General features: G+C 60.4%; 2 protein-coding genes across 2 annotated transcripts in view; both read left to right on the top strand.

Annotated features, from left to right (window-relative positions):
• The window catches only part of NBEAL2 (neurobeachin like 2), a 31,696-nt gene extending 25,529 nt beyond the window's left edge, over nt 1–6,167 (top strand). The window contains exons 39-55 of the mRNA XM_065627412.1: nt 703–798; nt 878–1,002; nt 1,086–1,226; nt 1,305–1,435; nt 1,876–1,985; nt 2,097–2,214; nt 2,286–2,383; nt 2,469–2,585; nt 2,666–2,755; nt 2,865–2,974; nt 3,055–3,227; nt 3,479–3,573; nt 3,671–3,787; nt 3,864–4,030; nt 4,105–4,248; nt 4,344–4,479; nt 5,781–6,167. Coding sequence (XP_065483484.1) covers nt 703–798; nt 878–1,002; nt 1,086–1,226; nt 1,305–1,435; nt 1,876–1,985; nt 2,097–2,214; nt 2,286–2,383; nt 2,469–2,585; nt 2,666–2,755; nt 2,865–2,974; nt 3,055–3,227; nt 3,479–3,573; nt 3,671–3,787; nt 3,864–4,030; nt 4,105–4,248; nt 4,344–4,479; nt 5,781–5,885 — 2,073 coding nt within the window. The 3' untranslated portion in view covers nt 5,886–6,167. The remainder of the gene's footprint in view (nt 1–702; nt 799–877; nt 1,003–1,085; nt 1,227–1,304; nt 1,436–1,875; nt 1,986–2,096; nt 2,215–2,285; nt 2,384–2,468; nt 2,586–2,665; nt 2,756–2,864; nt 2,975–3,054; nt 3,228–3,478; nt 3,574–3,670; nt 3,788–3,863; nt 4,031–4,104; nt 4,249–4,343; nt 4,480–5,780) is intronic.
• Nucleotides 6,168–7,800: 1,633 nt separating this feature from the next.
• On the top strand, nt 7,801–16,182 carry LOC135986348 (D-serine dehydratase-like). The gene is given in 9 exon segments (XM_065630334.1): nt 7,801–8,090; nt 10,005–10,190; nt 11,691–11,755; nt 12,911–13,101; nt 14,358–14,440; nt 14,442–14,507; nt 15,941–15,987; nt 15,990–16,048; nt 16,093–16,182. Coding segments are annotated over 9 exon segments (1,077 nt in total).
• The last annotated feature ends 15 nt before the right edge of the window (nt 16,183–16,197 follow it).

Below are 16,197 nucleotides of genomic sequence, written 5' to 3'. Positions count from 1 at the left end.
GATGGTCATAGAATGGGGATGGCCATGGGACAAGATGGCTATGAGACTGGAGATGAACATGGTTTGGGGACAGCCGTGGGACCAGGGATGGCCATGGTTGTGGGATAGAGGTGGCCATGGGACCAAGGATGGCTGTATGGTGGCTATGGGACGAGAGATGGCTGTGGGACCAGGGATGGCCATGGGACCAGAGATGGTCATGGGATGGAGATGGCTGTGGGACCAGAGATGGTGATGATGTGGCCATGGGACCAGAGACAGATGTAGGGTGAGGACAGCCATGGGATTAGGGATGGCTGTGGGACCAAAGATGGCCATGGGATGGGGATGGCCAAGGGAGCAGGGATGGTTGTGGGATGGGGATGGCCAAGGGAGCAGGGATGGTTGTGGGACCAGGGATGGCTGTGAGGTGGGGACAGACATGGGAACAGAGGTGGCTGTGGGACCAGGGATGGCCATGGGACCAAGGATGGTCGTGGGACGGAGATTGCTGTGGGACCAGGGATGGCCATGGACCAGGGATGGCCATGAGGTAGGAACTGCCACAGGACTGGGGATGACCATGGGACCAGGGATGGCTGTGGAACCAGGGAATGGTCTGGGACCAGGGATGACCACAAGATGGGGACAGCCATGGGGTGGGGGTCTCTGTCCCCTCTCCTGCCTCCCCAGCCCACCTCAGTCTCCCTCCGTTCACCCCAGAAATGGGTCCTGCGGGAGATCTCCAACTTCGAGTACCTCATGCAACTGAACACCATCGCGGGCCGCACCTACAACGACCTCTCCCAGTACCCCGTGGTGAGCCCCACATCCACCCCACCCTCCCCTTAGTGAGCCCAGGTCCCCCCCAGCCTCACCCACATCCCACCCTACCCAGTTCCCCTGGATCCTGCGGGATTATGTCTCGGAGACCCTCGACCTCACCAACCCGGCCGTGTTTCGGGACCTCTCCAAACCCATTGGGGTGGCCAACGAGCGGCACGCCCGGGACGTGAAGGAGAAGTGAGTTACCCCCAAAATGAGGGATTGGGGACATGGGGAGTGCCTGGCCAGGTCCTGGTGGACCTCCATACTTCTCCCCCAAGGTACGAGAGCTTCGAGGACCCCACGGGCACGGTGGACAAGTTCCACTATGGCACACACTACTCCAACGCGGCAGGCGTCATGCACTACTTGATCCGCACCGAGCCCTTCACCACGCTCCACATCCAGCTGCAGAGCGGCAGGTGGGCGCCCAGCGAGGACATCCTGGGGAGGGGACATCAAGGGGGATGAGAGGGCTCCAACCAGTGCTGTGCCACCAGGTTTGACTGCTCGGACCGACAGTTCCACTCGGTGCCGGCAGCGTGGCAAGCCCGCATGGAGAACCCCGTGGACGTCAAGGAGCTCATCCCCGAGTTTTTCTACTTCCCTGAGTTCCTGGAGAACCAGAACGGTAAAGGGACACCCATCATGTTGGAGGGTGTTGGGTTCTTCTGGAGGGTTTTAGGCTCTGCTCCTAAGTAACAAGCGACAGGATGAGAGGAAACGGCTTCAAGTTGCGCCAGGGGAGGTTGAGGTTGGATCTTGGCAACAATTTCTTCCCCAAAGGGCTGTGGGGCATTGGAACAGGCTGCCCAGGGCAGTGCTGGAGTCACCATCCCTGGAGGGGTTGGACAGACGGAGATGAGGTTCTCAGGACATGGGGTAGTGCCAGGGGTGGATTATGGTTGGACTTGATGATCTTGAGGGTCTTTTCCAACCAAAACAATTCTGTGATTCCATGATTCTGTGATCATCCCCACCATGGGGACAGCACCCATGGGGTCACAGCAGGAGTTGGTGTCCATCACCCAGGGATTGGTGTCCCTCACCCCCTGCCTGCTCTGCCTGCAGGTTTTGACCTGGGCTGCCTGCAGCTCTCCAACGAGAAGGTGGGCGACGTGGTGCTGCCCCGCTGGGCGCGCTCCCGCGAGGACTTCATCTACCAGCACCGCAAAGCCCTGGTGAGCTGGTGGAACCCATCTCAACCTCTCCTCCACTCCCACCCCTGGTGGGGGTCATTATGGGGCGCGGTGGGTGTTTCTGGTCCCCTCTGATGCCCAATCCTTGGCCAGGAGTCAGAATACGTCTCAGCCCACCTGCACGAGTGGATCGACCTCATTTTTGGGTACAAGCAACGAGGTCCAGCCGCCGTGGAAGCCCTCAATGTCTTCTACTACTGCACCTACGAGGGTGAGGCGTGGGGCAGGAAGGTTTGGAGGGCACCCCACAGGTGGTTCCCCCATGACCATCCTCATCCCCAGGGGCTGTGGACCTGGACGCCATCGCCGACGAGACGCAGCGGAAGGCTCTGGAGGGCATCATCAGCAACTTTGGGCAGACGCCTTGCCAGCTGCTCAAGGTAGCTCATAGATGTGTCCCTCGCAAAAAATAGCCCCTCTTGGGGGGCCACCCACCTTCTTATGGGTCCCCTCCCATGCCCCCAGGAGCCCCACCCTGCCCGGCTGTCGGCGGAGAGCGCTGCCCGCAGGCTGGCCCGCCTGGACACCCGCTCGCCCAATGTCTTCGAGAACCTGGACCAGCTCAAGTCCTTCTTTGTGGAGGTGAGGACAACCCCAGGAGGTCCCTGGTAGGGGGATGCTGGTGACCAGGAGGGTGCCCACTGGTTGATGTGTCCCCATAGGGCATCAGCGATGGGGTGGCCCTGGTGCAAGCTGTGGTCCCCAAGAACCAGGCACACTCCTTCATCACTCAGGGATCACCCGATGTCCTGGTGAGTGCGGGGAAACTGAGGCACGGGTCCATGCTACTGGCCCAGAGGGACCAGGACCCAAACCCTGGGTGATGGGAGCTGCGTCACCTCCATCTACATCTCTGTCCAGGTCACCGTGAGTGCCAATGGCTTATTGGGGACGCACAACTGGTTGCCCTATGACAAGAACATCTCCAACTACTTCAGCTTCACCAAAGACCCCACGGTCTCCAACGCAAAGTGAGTCCCTGGGGATGGGCCCTGGAGGTGCCACCAGCCCACCCATGGCTCTGCCACCGTCCCTTGTCCCTTCCCGCCAGGACCCAACGCTTCCTCCAAGGTCCCTTCGCCCCTGGCGCGGATCTCTGCTCCCGCACGCTGGCTGTGTCCCCTGACGGGAAGCTGCTGTTCAGCGGGGGACATTGGGACAACAGCCTCCGTGTCACCTCGCTGGCCAAAGGGAAGGTGGTTGGACACATCACCCGGCACATAGGTATGTTCTCCTCTGATGATGATGATGATGATGGTCTGATGATGCCCCAATGGGTTTGTAGGACCATGGGGAGAGGCAGGGGACATCTCCCAGTGTCCCACATCTTGTGGCCATGGTCCAAGCTCCATCGCAGAGCCAGGGTGGGGTTAGGGTGAGCAGCATCTCCACACCCCAAAACACATCTTGGTGGTGTGGTACCAAGCATGGTAGGATGGGGCCAGCAGCTCATGATGTCCCTCTGGGTGTCACAGACGTTGTCACCTGCCTGTCACTCGACCTCTGCGGCATCTACCTCATTTCTGGGTCCCGGGACACTGCCTGCATGGTGTGGCAGGTCCTCCAGCAGGTAAGGGGTTGACCCTTACCCCAGTGCTCCAACCTGTGGGGAGCTCGTGGTGGGCGCTGCCACCAGGTCGCTGAGGTCCCCATGTCCCCAACGCCAGGGTGGTTTTTCCAGCGGTTTGGCTCCCAAGCCCGTCCAGGTCCTGTACGGCCACGACGCCGAGGTGACGTGCGTGGCCATCAGCACCGAGCTGGACATGGCGGTGTCGGGCTCCAAGGTCAGCTGAGATGGTGGGGTGGGCAGCGGGATGGGCGGTGCCACCATCGTCACCCTGTGACCCCTTCCTCCTGTAGGATGGCACCATCATCATCCACACCATCCGCCGGGGTCTCTTCATCCGCTCCCTGCGGCCGCTGGGTGAGACGTCACCACCCGCCGTCCTTTCCCACCTGGCCGTGGGGCCGGAGGGACAGGTGGTCGCCCAGACCACCGTGGGTCAACGAGCCTGCTTGAAGGTATGGCCAACTGTCCCAGTGTCCCCCTCCTTGTCACCGTCAGCCATGTGCGTGTCCCCCTCCTTGTCTTTCAGGACAGGTTTGGGCTGCACCTCTACTCGGTCAACGGGAAGCACCTCTCCTCCGTCCCGCTGGACGAGGAGGTGACGGCCATGTGCTTGACGGAGGAGTTTGTGGTGTTGGGGACCATGCAGTGCGGGCTGGAGATCCGTGACCTCCAGAGGTGAGGGCTGTCACCCACCTTGTCCCACCCCAGTCACCCCATTGGGTGCCCAAGGGATTCAGGTGGTCCCATCCCACCACTCGTTCTTCTCGCAGCCTCAGGGCGGCCGTGCCCCCCGTGCCCATGCGGGTGCCCGTCCACAGCGTGTCCGTCACCAAGGAGAAGAGTCACATCTTGGTGGGGTTGGAGGATGGCAAGCTCATCGTGGTGGGGGCTGGGCAGCCCACTGAGGTGAGCAAGGACCCCCAGCCCAGGTGGTGGTGGGGCTGGCGGTGGTCATGGCTTGGTGTCTGCTGGGTGCTGCTGGGCTGGCGACCTCTGCTTGTCCTCCTTGGTCTCCAGAGCAGAGCAGGGCAGAGGTGGGATGGGGTGGGGGAGATGTGGGGAAGGCAATGTGGGAAAGGGAGAGGATGGGGATGGAAAGGGGGAAGGGATGGAGTTAGGGAAGGAGGTGGAGGTGGAGATAGGGAAGGAGATGGACATGGGGAAGGGGATGGAGGTGGGGATGGAGATGGAGATAGGGAAGAGCATGGAGGAGGTGGTGGTGGAGATGGAGATATGGAAGGGCATGGAGATGGAGGTGGTGGTGGTGGAGATGGAGATGGCGAAGGGCATGGAGGTGGTGGTGGTGGTGGTGGAGATGGAGATGGGGAAGGGCATGGAGATGGAGGTGGTGGTGGTGGAGATGGAGATGGCGAAGGGCATGGAGATGGAGGTGGTCATGGTGGAGATGGAGATGGGGAAGGGCATGGAGATGGAGGTGGTGGTGGTGGAGATGGAGATGGCGAAGGGCATGGAGATGGAGATGGCGAAGGGCATGGAGGTAGTGGTGGTGGTGGAGATGGAGATGGGGAAGGGCATGGAGGTGGTGGTGGTGGAGATGGAGATGGGGAAGGGCATGAAGGTGGTGGTGGAGATGGAGATAAAGAAGAGGATGAAGATAGAGAAGGGGATGGAGATGGAAGAAATGGTGGTGGAGATGGAGATAGGGAAGGGGATGGAGGTGAACATGGCAGTGGAGATGGAGATAGGGAAGGGGATGGAGAGGAGGCTGGTGGGTGGATGGCGATGAGGGGTTGGGCAGGGGCTGGGGGTGCAGATGGGGAAGGGGATGGCAATGGGAGAAGCGGAGTGGAGTTGAAAGGTGATGGGGATGAGTGTGGGTAGAGAAAAGGGCAAGGTTTGGAAGGTGATGATGATGAGGAACAGGCTGGGGGTGATGGGTGTTTGGAAGGGGAGAAGGAGATTTGGAAGGGGATGGGGATGAAGAAGTAGATGGACAACTAGAAGGGGCTGGAGATCTGGAAGGGGATGAGAATGATGATGGAGAAGGGGCTGGAGATCTGGAAGGGGATGAGGAAGATGATGGAGAAGGGGCTGGAGATCTGGAAGAGGATGAAGATGATGATGGAGATCTGGGAGGGGATGAAGATGAGGTGGAGAGGAGGATGGAGATCTGGAAGGCTGTGGGGACACGCGATGGGGACAGGGACATGCCGTGGGTGCTCACCTCCCCCATCTCGCCCCGCCAGGTGCGGCCGGGCCAGTTCCACCGCCGGCTCTGGCGTTCCACGCGCCGAATCTCCCAGGTCTCAGCTGGCGAGACCGAGTACAACCCCCCCGAGGGCAGGTCCTAACCCACCCCCCGCCCCCCCGGGGTGCCCCCGGAGATGGGGATCCCCTGCACCCCACAAATCCGGGGGGTCGGGGAGCCCCGTGCTGCCCCTCGCCCGTGGCCTTATCCAGCCCCCGCTGTGGGGGGAGCAGAATCGTGTGCGTGTTCCCCCGATTTTAGGGGTGACGGGGCTGAGGAGGAGGCGGGGGGACCCCTTGCTGGGAAGGGGGGTGCCACATGTCCCCCCGTGCCATGCCCGCTGGCCAGGAGCCGGCCGGTGTGTCGTGTGTGTCCCCCCACCCCGCCCCGCCCCGTGTTTTTTCTATCCATTTTTAGATCTTTTACAGAAAAAAAAAAAAAAAAAAAGAAATTAAAAATAATATATCTATGGGAAATCAATCTGTGTGAGGCCCTCGTGTGCCCCGCGCTGGGTTGGGGGGTGACACCCCCCTCTGCCCCCGCTCCCCGGTGTTTTTGGGGCCTTCTCCGCCTGCAGAGTGCGCCCCCACGTCACGGGCATGGGGGGCGCAGTAGCTGGACACGTCATGAACTTGGGGGTTCTCAGCAGCCGTGTGCCCCCATGCCACAAGTTGGGGGGGGTCTCAGCAGCTGTACCCTCATGTGTCATGAGCGTGGGGGGGTCTCAGCAGCCGTGCGCCCACATGTCATGAGTGGGGGGGTCCCAGTAGATGTACATGTGTCATGAGTGTGGGGGTTCTCAGCAGCCATGCGCCCCCATGTCACAAGTGTGGGGGGGTCTCAGTAGCTGTCCCCACATGTGTCATGAGCGTGGGGGGGCTCAGCAGCTGTGCAGCCATGTGTTATGAGTGGGGGGGCTCAGCAGCTGTGCGCCCACGTGTCACAAGTGTGGGGGGGTCTCAATAGCTGTACCCACACGTGTCACAAGTTGGGGGGTCTCAGCAGCTGTGCAGCCATATGTTATGAGTGGGGGGGTCTCAGCAGCCGTGTGCCCCCATGTCACGAGTGGGGGGGGTCTCAGTAGCTGTCCCCACATGTGTCATGAGCAGGGGGGGTCTCAGCAGCAGTGCAGCCATGTGTTACAAGTGGGGGGGGGTCTCAGCAGCTGTACCCACATGTGTCACAAGTTGGGGGGGTCTCAGCAGTCATGTGTCACAAGCATTGAGGGGGTCTCAGCAGCCATATACCCACACCATGAGTGTGGGGGGGCCTCAGCAGGTTTACCCGTGTGTCATGAGTGGGGGTGTCTCAGCAGCCCTGTGTCCCCATGTCACAAATGTTGGGGGTCTCAGCAGCCGTGTGCCCCCATGTCACAAGTGTGGGGGGGGGGTCTCAGTAACCCTGTAGCCCCATGTCATGAGTGTTGGGGGGTCTCAGCAGCTGTACCCACGTGTCACGAGCCTGGGGGTTCTCAGAGGCCACGCAGCCATGTGTCACGAGTCGGGGGCTCTCCGCAGTCATTTGTCACAAGTGGGGGGGTCTCAGCAGCCGTGCACCCACGTGACATAAGTGTGGGGGGGGGCTCAGCAGCTGTACCCACATGTGTCATGAGCGTGGGAAGTCTCAACAGCCAAGTATCCACGTGCCATGAGTGTGGGGGGTTCTGAGCACCCACATGTCATGGATGTGGGGGGGTCTCAGCACCCACATGTCATGAGAATGGGGGGTGGTCTCAGCAATCATTTGTCGTGAGTGTTGGGGGGGGTCTCAGCAGCTGTGCACCCACGTCATGTGTTGGGGGGGTCTCAGTAGCTGTACCCACACGTGTCACGAGTGGGGGGGGTCTCAGCAGCCGTGTGCCCCCATGTCACGAGTGGGGGGGTCTCAGCAGCCGTGTGCCCCCATGTCACGAGTGGGGGGGTCTCAGCAGCCGTGTGCCCCCATGCCACGAGTGGGGGGGTCTCAGCAGCCGTGTGCCCCCATGTCACGAGTCGGGGGGTCTCAGCAGCCCCGAGCACATGGAGCACGAGGTGCAAGGTCTCAACCGTCCCTCCTCACCCCCCACGGGCACGGGACTCCACGGGCGGCCGCTGTCCCCAGGGAGCTGGCAGGCTGTCCCCGTGCTGTCCCCAGCCCCAGTGCCCGTGTCCTCCCCTGCCACCCCCCGGGAGCCCCCCGGCCACCAGCGACCTCTGTCCCCAGCCAAGGCTGCGGGTGCCCACGGCGCTGTGTGTGGCGGGGACACCAGAGCCACCAGAGCCACCAACGCTGAGCCGGGAGCAGCTGGGATGGACGGACAGACGGCCAGGTGGGCAGGGCTGGGTGCTCGGGGTGACGCTGGGACCGTCACCCCGACAGCCTCGTGGTGGGTGCCCCGGGTGGCGGTGGGGACACTGAGGTGCCATCGACGGAGGGTCCAGGTGTCCCTGTCCCAGCTGGGCTTGGACAGATGTCCCTGTCCCCATGTCCTGGGCCCAGGTGGCCCCGTCCCACATGTCCCAGTCCCAGATGTCCCACTCCCAGGTGATCCAGTCCCACTTGTCCCTGTCCCCAGTGCTACAGTCGCAGGTGGCCCAGTTTCCAGTGTCCCAGTCCCGGGCTTCCCATTCCCACAGCTCCCAGTCCCAAGCGTCCCAGTCTCAGGTGTCCCAGGTGTCCCAGTCCCAATAGGATTCAGGTTTCCCAGTTCCAGGTGTCCCTGTCCCGTATATCCCAGTCCCATTTGTCCCTCTCCCAGGTGTCCCAGTCCCATGTGTCCCAGTTCCAGGTGTGCCTGTCCCCAGTGCTCCAGTCCCAGCTGGCCCAGTTTCCAGTGTCCCAGTCCCAGATTTCCCATTCCCATAGCTCCCAGTCCCAGGTGTCCCTGTTCCCAGTATCTCTGTCTCAGGTGACCCTGGTGTCCCAGTTCCATGTGTCCGAGTCCCAGGTGTCCCAGTCCCTTATGTCTCTGTCTCCAGTATCCCTGTCCTAAGTGACTCAGGTGTCCCAGTTCCATATGTCCCTACCCCAAGTATCCCAGTCCTATGAGGGCTCAGGTGTCCCTGTCCCATATGTCCCCATCCCAGGTGTCCCACTCCCTGGTTTCCCTGTCCCAGGTGACCCATGTTTCCCAGTCCCACGTGTCCCTGTTCCCAGTGTCCCACTCCCAGGTGTCCCATTCCCTGCTTTCCCAGTCCCACACGTCTCAGTCCCAGTGGGGCTCAGGTTTCCCAGCTCCAGGTGTCCCTGTCCCATATATCCCAGTCCCATTTGTCCCCTCCCAGATGTCCAGTCCCAAGTGTCACAGTCCCAGATGTTCCCATTCCCGGTGTCCCTGTCCCAGGTGACCCACGTGTCCCACTCCCCCTTTTCCACCCCCAGGTGACCCATGTGTCCCTGTTCCCAGTGTCTGTGACCCAGGTGTCCCACTCCCTGGTTTCCCAGTCCCATATGTCCCCATCCCAAGTGTCCCAGTCCCAGGTGTCCCTGTTCCCAGTGTCACTGTTGCCAGGGGTCCCAGTCCCAGGTGTCCCTGTTCCCGGTGTCCCAGTCCCAGGTGACCCAGGTCTTGCAGTCTCAGATGTCCCTGTTCCCAGTGTCCCTCTCCCAGGTGACCCAGGTGTCCCAGTCCCAAGTGTCCCAGTTCCAGGTGTCCCTGTTCCCAGTGTCTGTGACCCAGGTGTCCCAGTGCCTGGTTTCCCAGTCCCATATGTCCTCATCCCAGGTGTCCCAGTCCCAGGGGGACTCAGGTTTCCCAGTTCCAGGTGTCCCTGTCTCATATATCCCGGTCCCATTTGTCCCACTCCCAGGTGACCCAGGTGTCCCAGTCCCATGTGTCCCAGTTCCAGGTGTCCCTGTTCCCAGTGCCCGTGACCCAGGTGTCCCACTCCGTGGTTTCCCAGTCCCATATGTCCCTATTCCACGTGTCCCAGTCCCACAGGGGCTCAGATTTCCCAGTTCTGGTGACCATGTCCCATATATCCCAGTCCCAGCTGTCCCTCTCCCACTTGTCCCTGTTCCCAGTGCCCCAGTCCCAGGTGACCCGAACCACCCCTCACTGCTGGGTCCCACGTGGGGGCTCAACCCCCCCAGCCCCCAATCCCCACCCAGCACACAGGGACCCACAGCGGCCACCTCTGTCCCATGGGGGCGGGTGCAGGTTTGGGTGCAGGGTGAGTTCAGAGTGGGTGCAGGGGGTTTTTTTGAGGGGTGCATGGCGGGTGCAGGTTTTTCGGGGGGACAGTGGGTGCGGGGTAGGTGTGTCCCCCCCATGCCAGCAGCAGGTGGCTGGGAGCCCCCTGGAGCAGGTGCCCACCCCGGCGCTGGCCCTGGACCGGGCCACGCTGCGGCACAACGCCGAGCGCATGCGGGAGCGTTGCCGGGCCCTGGGCATCCGCCTGCGCCCCCACGTCAAAACACACAAGACACTGTGAGTGTGTCCCCCAGCACCCCCCAGCATCCCCCACCATGTCCCAGCATCTCCCACCTTCCCCCCCAGCATCCCTCCAGCATCTTCCCCAGCATCCCGCATCCTCCCTATCTCCCCCAATCATCCCCCAGCATCCCCACCAGCATCCCCCCAGCATCCCCTAGCATCTCCCACCTTCCCCCCAGCATTCCCCCAGCATCCCCCCAGCATCCTCCCCAGCATGCCATATCCTCCCTATCTCTCCCAATCATCCCCCAGCATTCCCCCCAGCATCCCCCCAGCATCCCCCCAGCATCCACCCAGCATCCCCCCAGCATCCCCCCAGCATGTTCCAGCATTCCCCACCTTCCCCCCAGCATCCCTCCAGCATCTTCCCCAGCATCCCCTAGCATCTCCCACCTTCCCCCCAGCATTCCCCCAGCATCCCCCCAGCATCCCTCCAGCATCCTCCCCAGCATGCCATATCCTCCCTATCTCTCCCAATCATCCCCCAGCATTCCCCCCAGCATCCCCCCAGCATCCCCCCCAGCATCCCGCATCCTCCCTATCTCCCCCAATCATACTCCACCTCCCCCCAACCATCCCCCCACCGACATCCCCCCAGCATCCCCAGCATCCCCCCAGCATCGCCACCAACATCTCCCCAGCATCCCCCCAGCATCCTCCCAGTGTCCCTCCATCCTCCCGAAGTATCTCCCCAGCATCGCCCCGATCACCCTCCAACCTTCCCCCCAGCACCTCCTCAGCTTCCCCCCACCTCCCTCCCCAATGTCCCCCCAAATTCTACACCAACATCCAGCCATCATCCCCCCAGTATCCCTCCCAGCATCCCCCACCTTCTCCCTGGCATCCCTCCAGCATCCCTCATCCTCCCTATCTCCCCCTATCACTCCCCATCTTCCCCCAGCACCCTCCCAGTATCCCCCCATCCTACCTGAGTACCTCCCCAGCATTCCCCCATCACCCCCCATCATCTCCCCATCACCCCCCATCTTCCCCCAATCATCCCCCCAGTATCCTCCCAGTATCCCTCCCAGCATCCCCCCATCTTCCCCCAATCATCCCCCCATCCTCCTCCCAGTATCCCTCCCAGCATCCCCCCATCTTCCCCCAGTCATCCCCCCATCCTCCCTGAGTATCTCCCCAGCATCCCCCAACATCCCCCCACCTTCTACTCCATCATCCCCCCAGTATCCTCCCAGTATCCCTCCCAGCATCCCCCACCTTCCCCCAAGTATCCCACCATCCTCCCTGAGTATTTCCCCAGCATCCCCCCATCATCCCCCCATCATCTCCCCAGTATCCTCCCAGCATCCCTCCCAGCATCCCCCCATCTTCTCCCCATCTTCCCCCCATCTTCCCCCCATCTTCTCCCCAGCATCGCCCCAGTGTTCTCCCAGTATCCCTCCCAGCATCCCCCCATCTTCCCTCATCATCTTCCCCCCATCTACCACCCACCTTCCCTCCATTACCCCCAATTTTCCCCCATTTTCCCCCCAGTACCCCTCCCAGCATGCCAAAGCGCTGGCTCATCTGGCTCAAGCTCGACTGCTGCAACGGCAGGGGTACGTGACCCCCCCCCCAAAAAAAAGACATCCCCCCTAAATCCCACCAGTGTGGGGGATGCAGAGATGGGGCGTCACGTGTCTTCCCCACGGGTGTTTTCATCCACCCCCCCCCAAGATGCTCTGTGTCCCCCCTCCCAGACCCATCATCTCAAGCAGCATGGAGCATGTAAGACCCCCCCCCGGCCAGGATGCTCCGTGGGGTAAAGGTGGCCCGAATCCCCCATAATGGGACACATAAACCCCCAAAAATCCCATTTTTACCCCGCCCAGGATGCTCCATAGGGTAAAGCTGGCCCAAATCCCCCACAATGGGACATTTAACTCCCCAAAAATCCCATTCTTACCCCCCCCAGAATGCTCCATGGTGGCCCAAATCCCCCACAATGGGACATTTAACTCCCCCAAAATCCCATGTTTCCCCCCCCAGGATGCTCCATGGGGCACAGTTGGACCTAAACCCCCACAATGGGACATTTAAACCCCCCTCTAATAAAAACCCATTTTTAACCCCCAGGATGCTCTATGGGGTAAAGCTGGCCCAAAACCCCCATAATGTGACATTTAACCCCCCCCAAATAAAATCCCATATTTCCCCCCGCCAGGATGCTCCATGGGGCACAGGTGGCCCAAATCCCCCATAATGGGACTTTTAACCCCATCCAAATAAAATCCCATTTTTACCCCCCCCAGGATGCTCCATGGGGCACAGGTGGCCCAAAACCCCCATAATGGGACATCTAAACCCTACCCAAATAAAATCCCATGTTTCCCCCCCCAGGATGCTCCGTGGTGGCCCAAATCTCCCACAATGGGACATTTAACTCCCTCCAAATCCCATTTTTACCCCCCCCAAGGATGCTCCATGGGGCACAGGTGGCCCAAATCCCCCATAATGGGACTTTTAACCCCACCCAAATAAAATCCCATTTTTACTCCCCCAGGATGCTCCCAGAATCCCCGTAACGGGACATTTAACTCCCCAAAAATCCCCAAAAAATCCCATTTTTACCCCCCAGGATGCTCCAAGGTGGGTGATGCCCCATGTGTCCAACCCCAACCCCTCGTCCCCACCGTCCCCCCAACACGTGGCATCAAGTCCCTCCCCAAATCCCCCCAGACTCCCCAAACCCACGCGTGTGTCCCCCCCCATAGCCGGCGTGCGCCCCCAGGCCGCGGGGGCCGTGTCCCTGGCTGGGGCCGTCGCCGAGGAGGCCCCGGGGGAGGTGACACGGGTGGGGGTCTACGCTCACTGCGGGGACACCTACGGCTGCCGCGATGTCCTCGCCGTCCAAGCCACCGCCGGGGCCACCGCCACCGCCGTGCTCGACTTTGTCACCGCGCGAGTGTCCCCAAAACCCCCATAAAAAACCTGGGCGTAAATGCAAATTGCCCCCATAAAAGGGAGCTGGTGGCTCCGGTCACCTTTGATGTGGGTTTGGTGGCGGGTTGTGTTATTGTCCCCCCGCCGCCTTTGTCACCTTTTTGTTTGGCGTCCTAGAGGGAAATGCTGCCCGATGGTTCCTGCTGGGTGGGGGGGATCCCCTGGGACCCCCATCCCGCTCCCCTGGGGACACGTCTTGGTGGGGGGCTCTGGTCCCACCTCAGCTGGTCGTGGCACCGTTTGGTGGTGGGGAAACTGAGGCATGCGGGAAAAACTGCTGCCCCCCCCCGCCCCCCCAAAATGGGGCGCTGCTGTGACCCTCCCAATGCCCTGAGGGACCCCGCAGTCCCCGAGGGGACAGGGAGGGGGTGACACAGCTGGGGTACTTGGGCACATCTGGGATGGTCCCAGCCACATCTGGGGGTGCCATGGGACATCAGAGGGGGGCCACAGGCACATCTGGGGGATGCTGTGGCACATCTGGGGGTCCTAGGCGCATCTGGGGGTGCTCTGGTACACTCAGGGTGGCGACTGAGCACATCTGGGGGCTCCTGGGTGCATCGGGGTGGGTGGGTCCTGCCATATTTTGGGGTCGTTCTGGCACATCTGGGAGCTTCTGGGCACATCTGGGGATGCCCTTGGACATCTTGGGGTGGGGGGTCCCCAGCACAGCTGGGGGTGCCCAGGCACATGGAGGGGAGTCCCAGGCACATCTGGAAGGTGCTCCTACACGTCTGGGGAGGCCAACTCATATAGAACATCTGGGTGCTCCTGGACACATTGGGGGGAATCTATGGCTTATGGGGGTGGATGTTGGGCACATGTGGGGGGGGCCTCCTGTGGCACCCAAGGGTGATGGACCCACCTCTGATCGTGTTTCTGTGGCACCCGAGGGTGATGGACCCTCTTCTGGTCCTGTGGCTCCCAAGGGTCATGGACCCACCTCTGACCCTGTGGCACCCAAGGGTGATGGACCTTCTCCTGGTCCTGTGGCACCCAAGGGTGATGGACCCACCTCTGGTCCTGTGGCACCCAAGGGTGATGGACCTTCTCCTGGTCCTGTGGCACCCAAGGGTGATGGACCCACCTCTGACCCTGTGGCACCCAAGGGTCATGGACCTTCTCCTGGTCCATCTCCCGCAGTCCCTGGTGGGGTGATGTCCCCCCAGCCGTGTCCCCGGCCACTCGAGTGTCCCCGGTCCCCGCGGGCTGCGGCAGGCGGGTGTCCCGTGTCCCCAGGCCAGCATGGGCTCCACGCCGTCCTGCGGCCACCCGGTGCCAGAGATGTCCCAGCTCACCGAGCAACTACCTCTTCTATTGTGAGCAGCTCCGGACCCCCCCAAAAGCCTCGTGCAACCCCCTCCCAGGGTGGGATACACCCCAACCTGAGCACCCGCCACCCAAACATTCCCCAACATTATTTTGTTATTGTTCCCCAAGCTATTTCGCAATTATTCCAAAAAAATATTTGCTATTATCCCCCAGCTATTCCCCAAGATGTTTTGCTGCTATTCCCCAAATATTTGCTATTTTCCCCCAAATATTTCCTATTACTCCTCAAATTATTTTGCTATTATTCCCCAAACATTCCCCTAATATTGACTATTATTCCCCAAACTATTTTGCTATTATTCCCCAAATATTCCCTATCATTCTTCACACTATTTTATGGTTACTCCCAAATATTTCCCCAAATATTTGCTATTATTCCCCAAATATTTGCTATTATTCTCCAAATCATTGTGCTACCCTTCCCAAAATATTCCCCAAATTATTTTTTTAATTATTCCTCAAATATTCTCCAAATATTTGCTATTATTCTCCAAACCATTGTGCTGTCATTCCCAAAATATTCCCCAATTTATTATTTTTTAATTATTCCCTGAATATTCTCCAAATATTTGCTATTATTCCCCAAATATTTGCTATTATTCTCCAAATCATTGTGCTATCCTTCCCAAAATATTCCCCAAATTATTATTTTTTTATTTATTCCCTAAATATTCTCCAAATATTTGCTATTATTCCCCAAATATTTGCTATTATTCTCCCAATCCTTGTGCTATCCTTCCCAAAATATTCCCCAAATTGTTATTATTTTTAATTATTCCCCAAATATTTGCTATTATTCCCCAAACCATTGCGCTGTCATTCCCAAAATATTCCCCGAATTATTATTTTTTTTTAAATCATTCCCCTAACGTGCCCCTAATATTTGCTGTTATTCCCGAAATGTTTGCTATTATTCTCCAACCTGCTGGGGCGCAGCCCAAGCTGAGCACCCGCTTCCCGCAGAGCTCCAGCAGCTGCCGGGCTCCTGTCGCCCCGGGGACACGGGCGCGGGGGGACGCGGACGGGGACCCGACCACGGAGATGCTGCAGGGAGCGGAGCATCTCCCGGGTGAGGAAAGGCTGAGGAGCTGGGGCTCTGAGCTGGAGGAGACTGAGGGCTGACTCATTCATGGGGATCAGTGTGGAAAGGGGGAGTGTCAGGAGGATGCAGCCAGGCTCTTCTGGGTGACAGCCAGTGATAGGACAAGGGGCAATGGGTGCAAACTGGAACACAGGAGGTTCCACTTGAATATGAGAAGAAACTTGTTCCCGGTGAGGGTGCCAGAGCCTGGCCCAGGCTGCCCAGGGAGGTTGTGGAGTCTCCTTCTCTGCAGACATTCCAACCCGCCTGGACACCTTCTGTGTAACCTCAGCTGGGTGTTCCTGCTCCGGCGGGGGATCGGGCTGGATGAGCTTCGAGGTCCCTCCCGATCGCTGACACCCTGAGACTCTGGGACGTGTCCCCGCAGGCTGCTGGGGCTGACGCAGCAGCGCGGGCAGGTGGAAGCCGTGGACGGGCGCTGGATTTCGAGCGGTTCCCGGCGGGCAGCGTCCTGGCTCCGTCCCCTCCCACGGGAGTGCCCGCCCCGCCACGCCCGGCTCAGCACCCCCCTCCCCGCAGGCCTGCGCCACGGCCGCCATGCACCCTGTCGACTGCGTCCGCGCCGGGGGGAAGGTGGTGGAGCTCTGGCACCCCGTCCGCGGCTGGTAGGGAGGAGAGCAGGGA

This window comes from Caloenas nicobarica, chromosome 2 (genome assembly GCF_036013445.1).
Source record: "Caloenas nicobarica isolate bCalNic1 chromosome 2, bCalNic1.hap1, whole genome shotgun sequence".
Classification (NCBI taxonomy): Eukaryota; Metazoa; Chordata; class Aves; order Columbiformes; family Columbidae; genus Caloenas; species Caloenas nicobarica.
This window is presented reverse-complemented; position numbering and strand designations above follow the sequence as displayed.